Source organism: Cibotium barometz, chromosome 64, assembly GCF_041138505.1.
Source record: "Cibotium barometz isolate CiBa-2024 chromosome 64, ASM4113850v1, whole genome shotgun sequence".
Classification (NCBI taxonomy): Eukaryota; Viridiplantae; Streptophyta; class Polypodiopsida; order Cyatheales; family Cibotiaceae; genus Cibotium; species Cibotium barometz.
In genome coordinates, this window is record NC_141109.1 from 5,243,581 (window position 1) to 5,261,514 (window position 17,934).

General features: G+C 42.0%; 1 protein-coding gene across 1 annotated transcript; it reads left to right on the forward strand.

The window, feature by feature from the left end:
- The first annotated feature begins 14,863 nt into the window (after positions 1–14,863).
- LOC147603236 (polyphenol oxidase I, chloroplastic-like) lies at positions 14,864–17,229 on the forward strand. Its single transcript, XM_086796764.1, has one exon. It carries the CDS (start codon positions 15,146–15,148, stop codon positions 16,814–16,816), a length of 1,671 nt encoding a protein of 556 aa, XP_086652890.1. The 5' UTR covers positions 14,864–15,145; the 3' UTR covers positions 16,817–17,229.
- Positions 17,230–17,934: the final 705 nt, after the last annotated feature.

The window sequence follows — 17,934 nt, forward strand, 5'->3', positions numbered from 1 at the left end:
CAATTCGGGAAGTAGATCATGTGATAGAATTGACCCCCGGAGCTCAGCCCCAGTAGCCTTGTGCAAGTACAAAATGCCAGTTCTTGAAGCCATCAAACTCAAGGAATAGCTTAGACAGCTGTTGGAACAAGGGTTTGTAAGACCCAATGTTTCACCTTGGGGTGTGCCAGTTCTCTTTCAGAAAAAGAAAGATGGAACTCTAAGACTCTGTGTGGACTACAGAGGTCTCAATCAGCTGACAATTAAGAATAAGTATCCTATCCCCAGAATTGATGAGCTTGTGGATAGACTAAGTGGAGCCCAGATCTTCACAAAGATAGATCTCAAATCAGGGTATTATCATATCAGGATTAATGAGCAAGATATCCCGAAGACACCCATCAATACTCGATATGGGCATTACGAATTCACTGTCATGCCGTTTGGATTGACAAATGCCCCAGTTACATTCAATCGCTTAATGCAGGACATTCTCAATCGCTTAATGCAGGACATTCTCAGAGAATGATTTTGTTCTTGTTTTCTTTGATGATATTCTGATTTACTCAAAGAATGTAGTTGACCATGAAGCTCATGTCAGAAAAGTTCTTGAGATTCTAAGGAAGCACCAACTCTTTGCAAAAAAGAGCAAATGCACTTTCTCTGCCGACCATGTTGAATACTTGGGCTTTCTGGTATCAAAAGATGGAATTTCCCCAGATTTCGCAAAAGTCCAAGCAGTCATAGATTGGCCTGAACCCAAGATAGTGAAAGAAGTCAGAGGATTCTTGGGATTGACTGGTTGATATAGAATTTTCATACCAAAGTCTCATAGCTTCTCCCCTGATGAGACGAATCTTCTCAAGAAGAATATCCTGTTTCAATGGTCTGCCAGGTGCCAGAGTGCTTTTCATAAGCTGAAGACCGCCTTGGTTAAAGCTGCCACTAAAGCTGCCAGATTTCTCTCTACCCTTTGAGGTAGTAATAACTGATGCCAGTGGTTTTGCCCTAGGAGGTGCACTCATGTGCAGGAAGGTCATGCAGTGGCCTATGAATCCCGAAAACTCAGAACGCGCATGAGAGGAATTATGCTGTCCACACGACTTGGAACTACTTTCAGTAGTATATGCCCTGAAGTTGTGGAGACGAACTATTGCAGGATTACCCCCAGTTTGTGAGATGAGGATATCTCGCGTTTTTCAAGTGGGAGAGAATGTAAGATTCCTCCCTAGCCTCTCAAGATGTCCATCATCTTCCCCTGTAATCAAATCCCTCTTCAGAAATATAACAAATCTTGTTTCTACCTATTTTAGCCTAGAGAGAGAAAATATTCTAGAGAGAGATTATTCACATTTTGAATATTTTGTGGAAAAATATCTCTTCTTATTAAAATAAGTTCCCCCAAAACAAAATTTCAAAAAGATTTTCAGAAGGTGCATTAGAAATCAAGTATAAGAGGCCGTATCTTAGGGGTCCAAATTTTTTGAAAATTTTAAATTAGGGTTTTGAGGGGCCAGCTAGATTCATCCAAATGTGTGGAGAAGATAATTAGAAGAAATAAAGAAAATCCCCCCAAAAATGAGTAAATACTCACATAAGATGAAGAGTGGACTAAGGACCAAAGGAAATACTAAAAAAATGAAATTTTGACACCTCACAATGGGAATTCCCCCCTCATGAAGAAGGCACCTATTTCACATGTGTGGTGGAGTTTTAAATTATCAAAAATTGAGATATTTCATCTCTCCTCTCTCCTAATTCAAGTCTAGTTCCAAAAAGTAAGCTAAACTGACCTAAAAATGGTCAAAAATTGAGCAAACTGATCTGGAAAATTCTAGAATCAGTTTGCTTGGTTAGGAGCTCACGTTTTCCTATAAATAGAAGCCTCTCCCTTTATTGAAGCTTAATAGTGTTTTATGCACTATTACTCTACTCCTCCCAAGAGCCAAGAACTGTGAATTTCTTAATAATTCACTAGTTTTTGACCTTTCCCTCCTAAAGAATTGGTGGCCACTCTTGTTGCAAATAAGAGTAGATCCCTCAAACCATCAAGCCAAAGGAAAGCTCCTAGAATTCATGTAAGTTAGAAATCTTATATTTTTCTTTACTCTTTTAATGGTTTTCTAAATTTTTTTTGTTTGAAATGATAATCTGATGCTATGCTTGGAAAGGCTTTCCCCCTCTCTCATTCTTAAAATCGGCCCTTCTTTATCCTAGTTAAGTAATCTAATTGTTGGAATTAAATTTTTCATATTGTTTCTTTTTTAAAAGTAAAAATTGATTAGTTTAGAGTGCTTAAAACCATTTAGGGATAATTTTTAAGATAGGAAAATTTGAAAAATGATCAGTTATACAAAGGAGGTAATGGCAAAATTTTTAAAAATTTGTGAAATAAGTTTCATCTTTTATTATTCTAAAAGAATAATCACTATCGTTTGTGTATTCTAAAAGTGTCATTTTCATTCTATGCATAGAAAAATGCATAGTAGAAATATATTTATTCTAAAAGTGTTATTTCCATTAGATTTAAATTCTATGCATAGAAAGATGCATACTAGTTAATTTTTTTATTATAAAAGAGTGATTTTCATTAATCTATGCATGGAAAGATGCATATTGGTTATTTTTTTTATTATAGAAGAGTGATTTTCATTAGATATAAATTCTATGCATAGAAAGATGCATATTGGTTTTTTATTATTATAAAAGAGTGATTTTCATTAGATATAAATTCTATGCATAGAAAGATGCATATTGGTTTTTTTAAATAAAAGAGTGATTTTCATTAGATATAAATTCTATGCATAGAAAGATGCATATTGGTTACTTTTTTATTATAAAAGAGTTATTTTCATTAGATATACTTTCTATGCATAGAAAGATGCATAATGGTTAGTTTTTTTATTACAAAAGTGTTACTTTGATCAATATTGATTTTTATGCATAAATAGATGCATAAAAGATATTTTTTTTTATTATAAAAGTGTTACTTTCATCATTATTGATTTTTATGCATAAATAGATGCATAAAAGAATATTTTTTTTATTATAAAAGTGTTACTTTCATCATTATTGATTTTTATGCATAAATAGATGCATAAAAGAATAATTTTTCTTATAAAAGTGTTACTTTCATCAATATTGATTTTTATGCACAAATAGATGCATAAAAGAATAATTTTTATTATAAAAGTGTTACTTTCATCAATATTGATTTTTATGCATAAATAGATGCATAAAAGAATATGTTTTTATTATAAAAGTGTTACTTTCATCAAAATAGATTTTTATGCATAAATAGATGCATAAAAGAATTTTTTATTATAAAAGTGTTACTTTCATCATTATTGATTTTTATGTGTAAAATGATGCATAAAAGCATTTTTTAATTATAAAAGTGTTACTTTCATCAAAATGGATTTTTATGCATAAATAGATGCATACAGAATTTTTATATCAAAATAAGATGTCTCTTTAATCCTTGTTTAAATCCCATGAATATGGGTAAATGAATTAGGTAAATACTCTGTGAAAGAAAATTTTATCATCTCATATTCTCTAGGATGGTAATGAGAAAATTCAGAACAACTATCGAAGTCGGAATTTTAAATGACTAATTTATTCCTCATAGGAATTCGTGTTTAGTTTTGAATTCAGTAAAGTAATAATTGAATTATTACCCTCGAGAAAGATAGATCGGGGAGAACCTTTCCAGACTCAAACCCTGAATCAAGACATAACTCCTTCGTCAGTTTCAAGAATAGACGATGTGACCAGTTCAGTAATTTACACTCAAATCACCCATCGAATCTGAAACTAAGTTGAGGCCTTTAATTTTGTAAGAAACCCCCGACCCGTAGGGCGGGGGAATCCTTTTGATAGGCGGTTAAGTCTCGTGTTATTTACCGATTGACGACACCTCGATCTCGTAGAAATACGAGGTTATGAGCAAACGGACGGACCTAACTCTATCTCGCAAGGGAAGCGTAGTCATCCTAAAGGAAATTCTAATCCCCAGCACAGAATGTGCGTGGAGATGGAACAAGACCCACACTTGGTTCAAGGAAGCCAACGCCTTTTTCCCCCATATTTCATGAGGCACGGCCGCTGGCTCAGTCCCCTAAAACAAATCTTGTTCGTGACTCTACTATTCCCTAAGTATCGTAAGTTACGACTAGTAGAAAGCTACCCGACTGATCGGGTCCACCCATCCTTAGAATGGTACCGTCAGGGCATCCATTCTCTTTCTTTCCACACACTCACCCGTTCAATTGTTTTCTAATTAAGTCCTACCACATTGTGAAACACTTAAAAACAAATTCCTTTGTTAATTTATTTCACTTGATTCCTTAAAAGAAATCTTCCTTAGCACAACATTGAAATCAACAAACATACTTACAGTGAAAAATATTTACAAAGACCCTGGAACCGGGCCGATATTCCAATCCAGATTTCCATGTCCAAACCATAACCATAACCATAACCACAATCCAATCACAACCACAACCACAACCACACCGATGATCTAGAATTCGATCTTCCAGCCTCAACCAGCTGGGTAAACCTCACGGACCGTCTCCCCTCGTCGTCAGCCAGCCGATGAGGGCCAAGCCGTCCTGTCACCCCCTCACATACTGTCGCTTGTACCAAACCCTCTCGCCCTTCAGAGGGGACGTCTCCTCATGAGGTGGGGGTTAAGTCACCGCACTAGCCTGGACCCACAGAACTAGGCAGCATATATACATCACCCTGGTGGTGAAATCCAATTCCCAGTGGCATAGGAGGGGATTGCCCTGGGCCGACTCCCGGCCTCGCTATATCCTCCGCCCGGCTACACAGGCAAGCACGGAGTTAGCTAAGGGGGGGAGAAGTTGTACCTGCATGTTAGCAATAAACCAGTAGTGTATCCAATAAAAAGAGACATAGCCTTTATTCAATGAATTCACACATTAACAAAAAAACCATCGTTTCGGAAAGACAATGATTCAAAAGCAAGATTATTTTCTTATAACTTTACTTAAGAATAACCATAAGGTACTTTAGGCCATCTATACTAGGGGTTTAACCTTGGTTCCTTTCCTATTATTTCGAATCTTTGCATTAAGCTTCATAAGAGAGAATTTTACTTAAACTTGTTAAATGACCAACCTGGTTATCGTTTTTGTGCCTATTCGCTTCAAGAGGGGCGAAGTCGATTGCAGGGACGCGATTCGCTTCATTCCCTCCTTGGGCAGCGCGTGGTTCTTCACTTCGGCGGTGTTTCGGTGCCATAGGAGCACTAGAGTTTTAAGAGGATAGAGAGAGAACGGGGTGAATATAAGAGGTTGGGAACTTGGAGGGAAAAGAGAGAATTCTACTGGTTCAAACGGATTGGAAAACGGAGTCCGTTTGGGGTAGGAAAAGCTTGTTGGGCTTATGGGTAGGAACGACCTCTTAGCCTAAGTTTAAGTCGCCGCATATGGGGGGGGGAATTAAGAGGGTGTCCTTAACTTGGAGAGCTCTTGAGAAGAGTGTACGTCTAGGGAGGCCTAGGGAAGAGTAAGGCAAGGGTTGGAGGAGAAGCACACTTTAAGTCTATTCACACGGGGGGGAGAAGAGTGTAGGACATGTCCTAGAGCTTGAGGGAGGGCTTGCGCCTAGGGCCTTGCTGGGGGCTTGTCTGGAGAAGGGGGCTGGGAGGGTCCTTTTATAGGTGCTGGAGGGTGGACGTCCGGGTGCGGGAAGGTGACACCTGGGTGGTGTAGGTGTCCGGGAGAGAGTGTGGGCGTGAGACACCTGGGGGTGGAGGTGTCTCGAGGAGAGAGAAAGTGTGACACATGGGGGTGGAGGTGTCCCCAAGAGAGAGAGAGAGCGCGACACCTGTGGATAGAGGGTTCTGGGAGGAGGGGGTACGTGTAGGGGTGTGCTGGAGGGTGCGTCTAGGTCGTGTACACGCTTGGGTGTCCCGGGTGGATTGTCGGTTTTTTTCACGGGCGCGGCGCCCGTGTGGTGGGACCCATGCCAGCCGCCCGTCGTCCTGAGGGGTCAAAAAAATTTTTTGACGGAAATGTCCGGCCTTGCCCCGTGACCATGGGGGCGTGTTCCGTTCGTTGATTAGACGCCTGGATAGTTACTATTTTAGATCGGAAGTTCGCAGATTAAAGGCTTAAAAGCTTAATTAAACCCATTCCGAGTACCCGTTTTTAGTTCAGAAAAAACTATTTTAAGCGTAAAATTATGCGTAGATTCCAAATTTGGATTCAAAATTACAAATTTCTAAGCAAAAATGGCTCATTTTCCAAAAATAGAAGTTTTTTTATCATAAAAATGACAAACTAAGTTATATTTTTCAACTCTGAAGCAAGTACATTGTTATTTACAATGGGTATGTTACATCCTTCCCTACTAAAAGAACTCGAGATGTCCTCATCTCGGCACGAACTCTGGGTAATTCTTTTGGAGGGTTGACTCTTCCTCCCAAGTGGCATCCTCCTCTGGGTAATCTTTCCATTCCACTAAATGTTCCCTAAGGATTCTATTGCGAAGCACTCTTCCTCTAGAGTCGATGATTCTATTAGGTCTCATTTCAAGGACTCCCTGAGTTGGCATTACAACTTGTTCATCATCAAGAACATGATCAGGATGAGGCACATATGGCTTTAGTAAGCTTACATGGAATACATCATGGACTTTGAGGTGGGTTGGGAGGCGAAGTTTGTAGGCATGTTTTCCCAAACATTTGATGACTTCATAAGGCCCACAATACCTTGGACTCAGCTTCCTAAATTTTCCAAGAGATAAAGAACTTCTCTTTGGCCGCACTCGAAGAAAAACTTTGTCTCCTTGCTGAAAAATTCTTTCAGATCTTTTGGTATCAGCATAATGCTTCTGTCGATCCTGGGCGGCTTTAATATCCTTACGAATAGCTTTGGTTTGTTCTTCCATTTCTTCAAGCATTATCCTGGAGGCTTCAACCTTTAGTGTGGGGTCAGAGAAATTTAAGGGAGACAAACATTCCTGACCATAAAGAGCTTTGAATGGTGACATCCCTATGCTTTGGTGATAGGATGTATTGTAAGAGAATTCCACTAGAGGGAGATACTGAATCCACTTCTTTGGTTCACGCCCACAATAGGCTCTCAGGATGTCTTCTAGAACCTGATTAACTCTCTCAGTTTGACCATCTATTTCTGGGTGGTAAGCTGTACTGAAACAAAGTTGTGTTCCAATAGCCTGGAATAATGATGTCCAGAACTTTGAAGTGAAGTCAGAGTCCCGGTCACTGACTATTCTTTTTGGCAATCCATGAAGCCTAAAGATTTCCTTGATGAAAAGGCGGGCAATATCAGAAGATTTAAATATCTTCTTTACTGGGATAATATGGGTCACTTTGGTAAGCATATCCACAACTACTAAAATAGAATCATATCCTCCTTGTGTTGTGGGAAGACTTGTGACAAAATCCATACTGATACATTCCCACTTCATCTGAGGAATGTCCAGAGGTTGGAGTTTCCCGGGCATTTTGATTCTTTCAGCTTTAATCCTTTGACATGAAAGGCGTTGTCTGATGTATTGAAGGATATCTCTCTTCATTCCAGGCCAAAAGTAACTTCTCCTTAAGGCATTCAAGGTTTTTGCATAACTTGGGTGTCCTGTACGGGGCTATCATGAGCTTCATACAAGATCATCTTCTTCAGTGCAAGATCTTTGGGAATACATAACCTATGCATGAAGTAGAGGCATTCATCATCGAGGGTGTATCCCTTGATCAATATATTTTCCTTTTCTGTGGGTGCCTCCTTGTGAACTAGGCTTACTAGCTTTTGGTAATCAGGGTCATGAAGTGAAACCTGCTTTACCTTCTCTAGGATGGGGTTATTGGGCATAGAGATTGCACTTAGGAAGGATTTGCGACTGAGGGCATCTGCTACAACATTATCCTTTCCAGGACGAAATTTGATATCAAAATCAAACTCTTGCAGAATCTCAATCCACCTCCTTTGCCTCATGTTGAGATTGGGCTGGGTGAAGATCCACTTTAAACTCTGGTGGTCAGTTTACAAGCAGAAACTTACGGCCTAGGAGATAGTGTCTCCATAACTTGAAACAATGAACAACTGCAAGGAGTTCCAAATCATGGGTGGCATAATTGACTTCATAGGATTTAAGCTTACGAGAAGTGTAAGCCACAGGCCTTCCTTCTTGAATTAAGACACCACCAAGTGCAAGGCCACTAGCATCAGTGAGACAACCTCAAACTCTTTGGTGAAGTCAGGGAGCTTCAGAACTGGTGCTGAGGTGAGGATAGTCTTAAGTTGGCTAAAACTGATTTGGTGGATTGGTAACCATACTATCTTACATTCCTTCTTGAGGAGATCAGTTAAGGGTGCGGCTATCTTGGCATAATCCTTGATGAAGATCCTATACCATCCTGTGATGCCTAGAAACCCACGGATTTCTTTGACTGTCCTAGGGGGTGGCCATTCCAATATATCCTTGACTTTGGCAGGGTCTACTGAGATGCCCTTTGAGGAGACAATGAACCCTAGATATTCAATTTGGGAAGTGAAGAAGGTACATTTGCTTTTCTTGGCATAGAGCTTATGTTCGCGCAATATTTGCAATACTTTGCGTACATGCTCCTCATGTTCCTCTTTTGACTGAGAATAGACCAAGATGTCATCAAAGACGACAAGGACAAATTCATCCAAGTAGGGTCGGAAGATATCCTGCATCATGCGGTTGAAGGTGGCGGGAGCATTGGTTAATCCGAATGGCATGACTATAAATTCATAGTGGCCATAGCGGGTATTGAAAGCGGTTTTGGAGATATCTGATTCCTTGATCCTAATTTGATAATAGCCAGACCTTAAATCCATCTTGGAGAAAACTTTGGATCCATAAAGTCTGTCAAGAAGTTCGTCGATGCGAGGAATGGGGTATTTGTTTTTTACAGTGACCTTGTTTAGGCCGCGGTAGTCAATACAAAGACGAAGCGTGCCATCCTTCTTTCTCTGGAAAAGAAAAGGCACTCCCCATGGGGAATTACTAGGGCGAATGAATCCTTGCTCAATGAGCTACCTAAGTTGTTCCTTGAGCTCTATGGCTTCAGGAAGAGACATTTTGTAAGGCCTCCTTGAAACTGATTCAGCCCCAGGGATTAACTCAATCCCATGATCTACTTCTCGAGATGGGGGTAGTTTTGTAAGTTCCTCTGGAAAGATATCTGAAAACTCCTGGAGCCAAGAGGGTTCTAAATCTGGGTTGCTTTCTTCTACCTTGTTGAGTTTGACAAGGAAGATCTGTTGGCCTTTGCGCACTCCCTTAAGAAGGCGATTAGCTTTGACCAAATAAAATTTGGGTTTACCTGTTTTTCCCTGGGTTGATACTACCTGTCCTTGACTATTCTTAAAGGTGATGCTTCCTTCAGCACAGTGAATGTCAGCATTGTTTGCAATTAACCAGTCCATACCAAGGATTCCATCATAAATTCCTAATGGTAAGCTTCTGAAATACCCATGGGTTGATTCACCACCCAATTCAAATTCAAGATCTCCCACACAATGTCGGGATACCTGTTTTTCCCTGGGTTGATACTACCTGTCCTTGACTATTCTTAAAGGTGATGCTTCCTTCAGCACAGTGAATGTCAGCATTGTTTGCAATTAACCAGTCCATACCAAGGATTCCATCATAAATCCCTAATGGTAAGCTTCTGAAATACCCATGGGTTGATTCACCACCCAATTCAAATTCAAGATCTCCCACACAATGTCGAGATACTTCTTCTTTTCCACTAGCTAACTCAACAATCATTGCTTGGGCTGGTTTTTGATCTAACTGTAACTTACGCAAGCATTTTGGAGAAAGAAATGAATGCGTACTACCACAATCAATCAAGAGCTGGAAAGATCTACCTTGATAAGTAGCCGAAGCTTGGATAACAGAAAACTGTTGATTAGGTCCTTGATGTTCTATAGCTGCATGAATGGTGGCTTGCTCTTCTTCTTCCATCTCTAAAGTCGGTTCACCAATCATAGAGCAGACACGGGCAGTCACTCCACGACCTCTACCACGTCCACCACCACCTCGTCCAGCCTGGCGGTTATTAGGAATCCCACAACCTTGAACTACCCGGCCGCCTTGTGGAGCAGCAGTGACACTAGGATTGAGAGAGGGTCTTGCAAGTTTGGGGCATTCATTCCGGAAGTGGCCAACTTCATTGCAATAAAAGCACCTTTGGTCCCCATAGGATTCTGAAGTGGAATTAGCATAACTGCGGGGGATAAAATTATTGGGGTACTGACCAATAGTGTTGTGGCGAAAATTCGATTGGTAATTCCTCTGAAGGTGCCCCCTTGGTTAGTAGACTCAGGATATAGACTCTCTTCTTTGCTTGACCACTCTTTACTTCTTTAGCCAGAGGTTTGGCTCGGGTAAGAGCATCTTGCAAGGTAGTTGGCCTCATTGCTTCAAGGCGAGAATCCAAAGGTTCATTCAGCCCTTGGCAAAATGGGGCCACTTGTTGAGTGATCGACATAGGTGGAGCATATTTGCCAAGTGTGACAAATTTTGAGTAGTATTCCTCCAAGGTTAAGCTAAGCTGCTTGAGGCTGAAGAACTCGTTCATCTTAATAGATTCATGAGATGGGGGAAGATAACGGCCCTTCACAGCTTGCTTAATGTCACTCCAGGTTTGGGTATCTTCAGTGACGCCCTTATCTCGGCACCATTGCTTCCACCAAAGTTTGGCGTCCCCGGTAAGACGGAATCTGGCAAGCATGGATTGATTCCCAATTCCTATACCAGCAGCCGAAAAGTAATCGTCCATGGCTTCTATCCAAACTTCTACATCCCTTTCAATCTTTGAACCTGCCCCATTAAATGAGGGAGGTTGCATTTGTTTGAGGAGAAGCTTCTTCTCCTGTGTATCTGTATATAATGCATTGGGAGCAAGAAGTTGACGATCCTGGTTATCAATAAGAAGCTAAATTTAGAATCATGTCACTTAGGCGGTTTAACACACATAAGATAATGAGTGTGAAAATCAAAACCTTTTATTCCAAGCTTTAATATTTACAAGTGAACCAAGCCATTTACAAGGATTGGACTAAATCCAATCTTATTTATTTACATGGTAGTCCTCTAGGGAACCTAATAAAGATCTGCGGTGGTAGCATTGAAAAAGTAGGGGGGTTCTCCCATGGTTTCAAGAACTTGATAAGTCTCTGGTAGGGGAGGTAAACCACGTCTAGAAAGGCGGGTAACGGCTACTCTATTAGGGGATACAACTCGAGTCACACTATCATAAACCCATCGATTCTGCAACATGCGATTCCCATCGATAGTGACATAGTTGTTACTAGGAGTGCCAATAAGCCAGAACAGGCGAACCATCCGCAACATCTCGGCATATCGGATCTGCCTCAAGTCGGTGAGATTGCCGACGTGCTCAGCTCGAATGATGAAATAGGTAGATCGACGATGCCAATGCTCAGCTTTGTTCCATCCCCTTTCGATGCGAGTGTAATGAGGAAGGGTTAGCTTGTCTACAATGTGCATCATAGTGTCACGGAACTCAAATTCGAAAGAGCGACAAGCACAGTCATGAACATGCATTAGAATACCAGGAAGCAAGAATAGGGATCCATCTCGTCCTCCTGCGTCCAGCCGTAACTAGATTAGTTTAACAAGAATTCCTAGAGCAATTAGAGAATACAATATGAAATCTCCCAAGTCTAAACCTGCTCTGATACCACGTGTAAGGACCCTGACCCGTAGGGCGGGGGAATCCTTTTGATAGGCGGTTAAGTCTCGTGTTATTTTTCGATTGACGACACCTCGATCTCGTAGAAATATGAGGTTACGAGCAAACGGATGGACCTAACTCTATCTCGCAGGGGAAGCGTAGTCATCCTAAAGGAAATTCTAATCCCCAGCACGGAATGTGCGTGGAGATGGAACAAGACCCACACTTGGTTCAAGGAAGCCAACGCCTTTTTCCCCCATATTTCATGAGGCACGGCCGCTGGCTCGGTCCCCTAAAACAAATCTTGTTCGTGACTCTACTATTCCCTAAGTATCGTAAGTTACGACTAGTAGAAAGCTACCCGACTGATCGGGTCCACCCATCCTTAGAATGGTACCGTCAGGGCATCCATTCTCCCACTTTCCACACACTCACCCGTTCAATTGTTTTCTAATTAAGTCCTACCACATTGTGAAACACTTAAAAACAAATTCCTTTGTTAATTTATTTCACTTGATTCCTTAAAAGAAATCTTCCTTAGCACAACATTGAAATCAACAAACATACTTACAGTGAAAAATATTTACAAAGACCCTGGAACCAGGCCGATATTCCAATCCAGATTTCCATGTCCAAACCATAACCATAACCACAATCCAATCACAACCACAACCACAACCACAACCACAACCACAACCACACCCATAACCATAACCATAACCATAACCATAACCACAATCCAATCACAACCACAACCACAACCACACCGATGATCTAGAATTCGATCTTCCAGCCTCAACCAGCTGGGTAAACCTCACGGACCGTCTCCTTAGCGTGCAAATGGTAGCCATATGGTGATGACCTGTCGTTCCCATTTTCTTTCCGAGTTCCTGTCCCCATTCCTTGTGTCAGTTTCCATTCCATGTGTCCGTTCCCATTCCATGTGACTATGTTGTGCGGACCTAGTTAAAATGACAACTTTGCCTATTGTACACTACTTATAGCTTACCATGTTTCTCACTTTCTAAACCTATCCCAATGGGACACACATGTCCAGCCGATGAGGGCCAAGCCGTCTTGTCACCCCCTCAGGTACTGCCGCTTGTACCAAACCCTCTCGCCCTTCAGAGGGGACGTCTCCTCATGAGGTGGGGGGTAAGTCACCGCACTAGCCTGGACCCACAGAACTAGGCAGCATATATACATCACCCTGGTGGTGAAATCCAATTCCCAGTGGCATAGGAGGGGATTGCCTGGGCCGACTCCCAGCCTCGCTATATTTTCTAAAAATAAAAGTTTTCTGATCGTAAAAATGATAAACTAAGTTATATTTTTCAACTCTGAAGCAAGTACATTGTTATTTACAATGGGTATGTTACATTTTTCAACTCTGAAGCAAGTACATTGTTATTTACAATGGGTATGTTACAAATTTTGATCTGAGGATCAAGAATTCAGAATTCGAGAAATTCTTCTTGGGAATCCAAACCTGTGATCTAGAAGTCTTGGGATACGGAATTAAGATATACTCATTGTATTCAAAAGAAAATCAAAACTGAAAACTTGCATAGAAACCCTGTTTTCTTAAAGGACTGTCTTACGCCAGAATGCTTGGAGGGAGCATTTGGTATATGTGTGTTCTAAGGGAAGTTCGGTTGCAACAGCTGGCCAAGAGTGTTCAAAGGACGGCTCATGCGGTAAAAACCTGCCCAGGTTTTGACCAACCTGGGTATGGTGTAAAATGGTGTGCTTCCGGTACGATGGGCGAGGGCCAACGAAGCGATCCCTGAGTGAAGTGCCAGGACACCTAAGGAGGATCTTGGAGGGTTCTGACCTGGAGATGCACGGGCTCGCGGTGCCGAGGACACCCATGCATATGTCGTGAAAGATATATATGTATGATGACGAGAAACTTATTGTAATCTATTACTGGATCTCGTTGTTGACCTACTGGTCTCAAGGGAGAGTCCAGAGTGATACTATTTTGTGAGAAACAAGAATTGAATGGAAATTTTGAGTTGTGACATATGTACCCAGTAATTGTTTGTCAATGGATTGTTTTATAGATTAAAGTTTAAAGAGAAGTGTGTGAGTATCTGTATTCTAAAGCAAAAGTTAAGAAAGACTTTCAATTATGGGTGGGCGAGTACTTGTCTGGTTCTACTATTCCAGTGGTTGGGCGGTGGCTAACCCATGGGCCGGATGGGGTGGGCTGGAATAGAGTTTTAATAATAAAATTGATTAATAAGATTACGCTTAGAACTCGAATAGTTAATTAAAAGCCTAAAGACTTCTCAAATGAATAGATCAACTACTGTGCCTAATTCAATTAGGAAAAAAGCATTGATTCTTTCAAGTTAAGTCTGTTATAGTTTCCCTTGTATCAGGTTTATTCAGATGAAGGTTAGTTCAGTCTTGACCTCGTTAGAAAAAATCGTTAAGAAATTCAAAATAGTGGAATCTTCCCCGCTTTTTTCGTGCATGGGAAATTTTTTCGGTTTCGGTTTTCGGAATGAGCACCAGCTTAGTCTCGTGGCCAGACATTCGAGGGCAAGGCCCCAAGTGAGAAACCCTGCCCCCCGCGCAAGAGGAAGCTACTTCCACTGCTACCATCCGGGAATCCGGTGCACAAAGGGGACAGTGAGATCTCACAACATACATAACATAACGTATAAGAACACACGTAAATGCATAATCCATATATATAAATATATATATTTATTATAGTTAGCTTTTTATCATATACAGAATAGAGAATTAGATACATGGAAAATTGACATGTAAACTGGCAAATAAAAGCATGTTGATATTGATAGTATTGATTATTATAGTTAGCTTTTTATCATATACAAAATAGAGAATTAGATACATGGAAAATTGACATGTAAACTGGCAAATTAAAGCATGTTGATTAGCTTTTTATCATATACAAAATAGAGAATTAGTTACATGCAAAATTGACATGTAAACTGGCAAATAAAAGCATGTTGATATTGATTTCGCTTATATATATTTATTATAGTTAGGTTTTTATCATATACAAAATAGAGAATTAGATACATGGAAAATTGACATGTAAACTGGTTGATATTGATTTCGCTTATATTAGGAGGAAGTTAGAAAACCTATAAAGATCCTTTAAAGATGCGCAATGACTCCAGGCGAGGCTCTCGCGGGCTTCTCCCACGTGCCGCCTGTGTCTCGTGGGCGGTGGCTTTGAAATGTGCAGATTCTGAGCCCGCGTGCCCTCCTCGTCGCGTCTCTCGTGCATATTCGCTTCGACGATGCGCGCCCCATGTTTTATTTATTACCACTGTGGCAGAAGCGTATATTATCAAAACTGTGCACCTTTGCAGGTACTGTGTTCCCGTTCTTTCATCACCTGCCATCTTCTCCCAGAAAACCTCCCGCTCTTAAGACTCACGAGAGGGTTACATGAGCCCTCAAGCACAGGATTCGTGCCGTAGATCAAGCCCAGCCTCCTCAGCTATGTGGGCGTCTCTGGCTATGGTGTGTATGGGTGCTTTGATGCTGAAGATGGCCATGGCTGACCCCATCCTTGCCCCTGAGCTCAAGTATTGCCACCTCCCACTCTTGCTGCCTGATGAAGAAATACCCTTTGACTGCTGTGCCCCCAATTGGGACCGCCCAGCCATTGATTTCCAGTTCAATGAGAGCGCCCAGTACAATCTCAAGGTGAGGTTGCCTGCACACACTCTAAGTGATGACTATGCTGCCAAGGTAGACAAGGCCTATGGTCTCATGAAGGCCCTGCCCGAGGACGACCCCCGCTCGTTCATGCAGCAGGCCAACATACATTGTGCTTATTGCAGCGCCACCTACCAGATGGGTAACTCCACAACCCCCCTCCAAGTCCATGCCTCCTGGCTCTTCTTCTCCTTCCATAGATGGTACCTCTACTTCCACGAGCGCATCCTCGCCGGCTTGCTCGGCGACGACACCTTTGCCCTGCCCTTCTGGAACTATGACCACCCTGATGGCATGACTATCCCCTCGGCATACCTGACATACACCAACTTGACAGACAGGTTCAGAGAGCCCTCCCACCTCCCTCCTTCTACTGTCATGCTTGATTTCTACTACATGAATGCCTCCATCCGCACCGCTGGAGAGCAGGTTGCTGCCAATCTAGCCACTGTCTACCGCATGGTGGTGGGTGGCGCCACCACCCAGTACAGTTTCTTTGGACAGCCCTATAGAAAGGATGATGGGCCTCAGCCGGGCTATGGCACCATGGAGACCATGCCACACAACAGCGTCCATGGGTGGACTGGTGATCAGATGCAAATAGGGAGCAAGGATATGGGCACCCTCTATGCAGCTGGCAGGGATCCTGTCTTCTACACCCATCATGCCAGCTTAGACAGGCTGTGGGAAGTTTGGAAAAGCCTCGGCAATGATGACATTGATGACTCCGATTATCTCAACTCAGAGTTTGTCTTCTATAATGAGAATGCAGAGCTGATCAAGGTGAATGTGAAGGACTCTTTTGATCCTGTGAAGCTGGGCTACACTTATGCTACTGTGGAGAACCTGTGGCTAAATCAAAGTACCTCAAGGCTGAGCGACGGCGTGGCAAGCCTGTCAGAAAGTGACAGGGTGTGTGTGATGGGGGAAGAGGTGACAGAACCATGCTCAGTGGTGTTGAGCAGGGACAAGGTGAGTGCACTAGAAGGTGAAGAGATGCTGGTGATAGATGGGATTGAGGGGGTGCTGGATAGCCCTGCCCATATAGAAGCCTATGTGAACTTGCCTCAAGCAAGCTTATCCACCATGATCAATTGCACTGAGTATGCAGGCAGGTTCTCTACTCTGCCACAGCTGGTAATCACAAACATGACAGGCAACTATCTCAACACATCAGTCCGGTTCGCCATCGGCAACAACATCCGAGAGCTCGCCCTGGATGATGAGGAGAACCTTGTGGTGACTCTGGTACCGAGGGCTGAATCCCCTTTCTACCCTGTCACCATATCCAGCATCAAGCTCCATTATGAGAACCAAGGGCTATCCCGGGGCCGGCTGGGCCATTTGAAACAACCCCTTGCTTCTGAGAAGCAACTCCCCAACAATCTCAAGGTCTAGCTGTAAGGGCATACGTCTGTGAGGAGTCAGTATATAGTGAGCCAAGACGGCCTTACCAACTCTAAACTTAGCCTGCAGATATTATCTATCATAGTATGCCTGTCTAGGTCCCCAAAGACAAGCAAGTATGTAAGGTAAATGAGTATTTTAAAGAAATCTGAAGGATCTAGTTTCTTTATTCTCTACTTTGATGCTCAATTGATTAGCGTGATGGCATGGAATGAATGTCTGTATTTTGAAGAGATCTGAACCTTAAATTGTTTGGAATATGTGGGGACTTTTGATACTGTTGTGCGGGATACCGATTCTCGCAGGATTTTCAAGAAACAGATGGGTACTTTTCCAAGTTTCCTGTATAAACAAATGGTTACTCTACTGTTCATATTATGCCACTTTTTATGTCCAAACGCGTTCTCTTTTTTGTAATATGGCCAATGGCCGTTGGCCACGTGCGTGGGTCTCGTAGTTCTCTTTTTTAAGTTAACTTGGTCATTTTTTAATTAACTTGGTCATTTTGTTTACACCTAGTCCACCTCCGTGGTCACATCGTAGATGCTCTTTTAAATCATCTTTGGTCATTTTGTTTACACCTAGTTCGTCTCTCTTTTAAGAGCTACATCCTACCAAGAGCCACATCCTACCATGGCTTTGCTAGTTCACTCAGGTTGAATTTCCTCCCAAATATATGGACCCTTTTTCCTATAATTTTGGAAGCCTCCACTAAACCTCAGAAATATGAAGGTTTAGTGGGAGTTGTGAGTGATTTGAAGATATGCACCAATGAAAAACTAAAGAATGCTCCACAAATTCAGCTCGAACAATTGCTTCCCCCCACTGGCATGGGGGGCAGGGGGAGCGGGCGGGGGGGACTACTTTTCCCCCTTTTCTCTACATCGTCCCCCCACTCCCCCTGGGTGGGGAGTGGCTCTAAGATACACACATATCTACACACACACACACAAGTATGTATGTATATATACACATACATGTATATATATATATAGGTATGTATGTATGTATGTTTACATATGCATATGCATATATGCAATACGTCTCTCTCTATATATATATATATGTGTGTGTGTGTGTGTGTGTGTGTGTGTGTGCGTGCGCGCCAT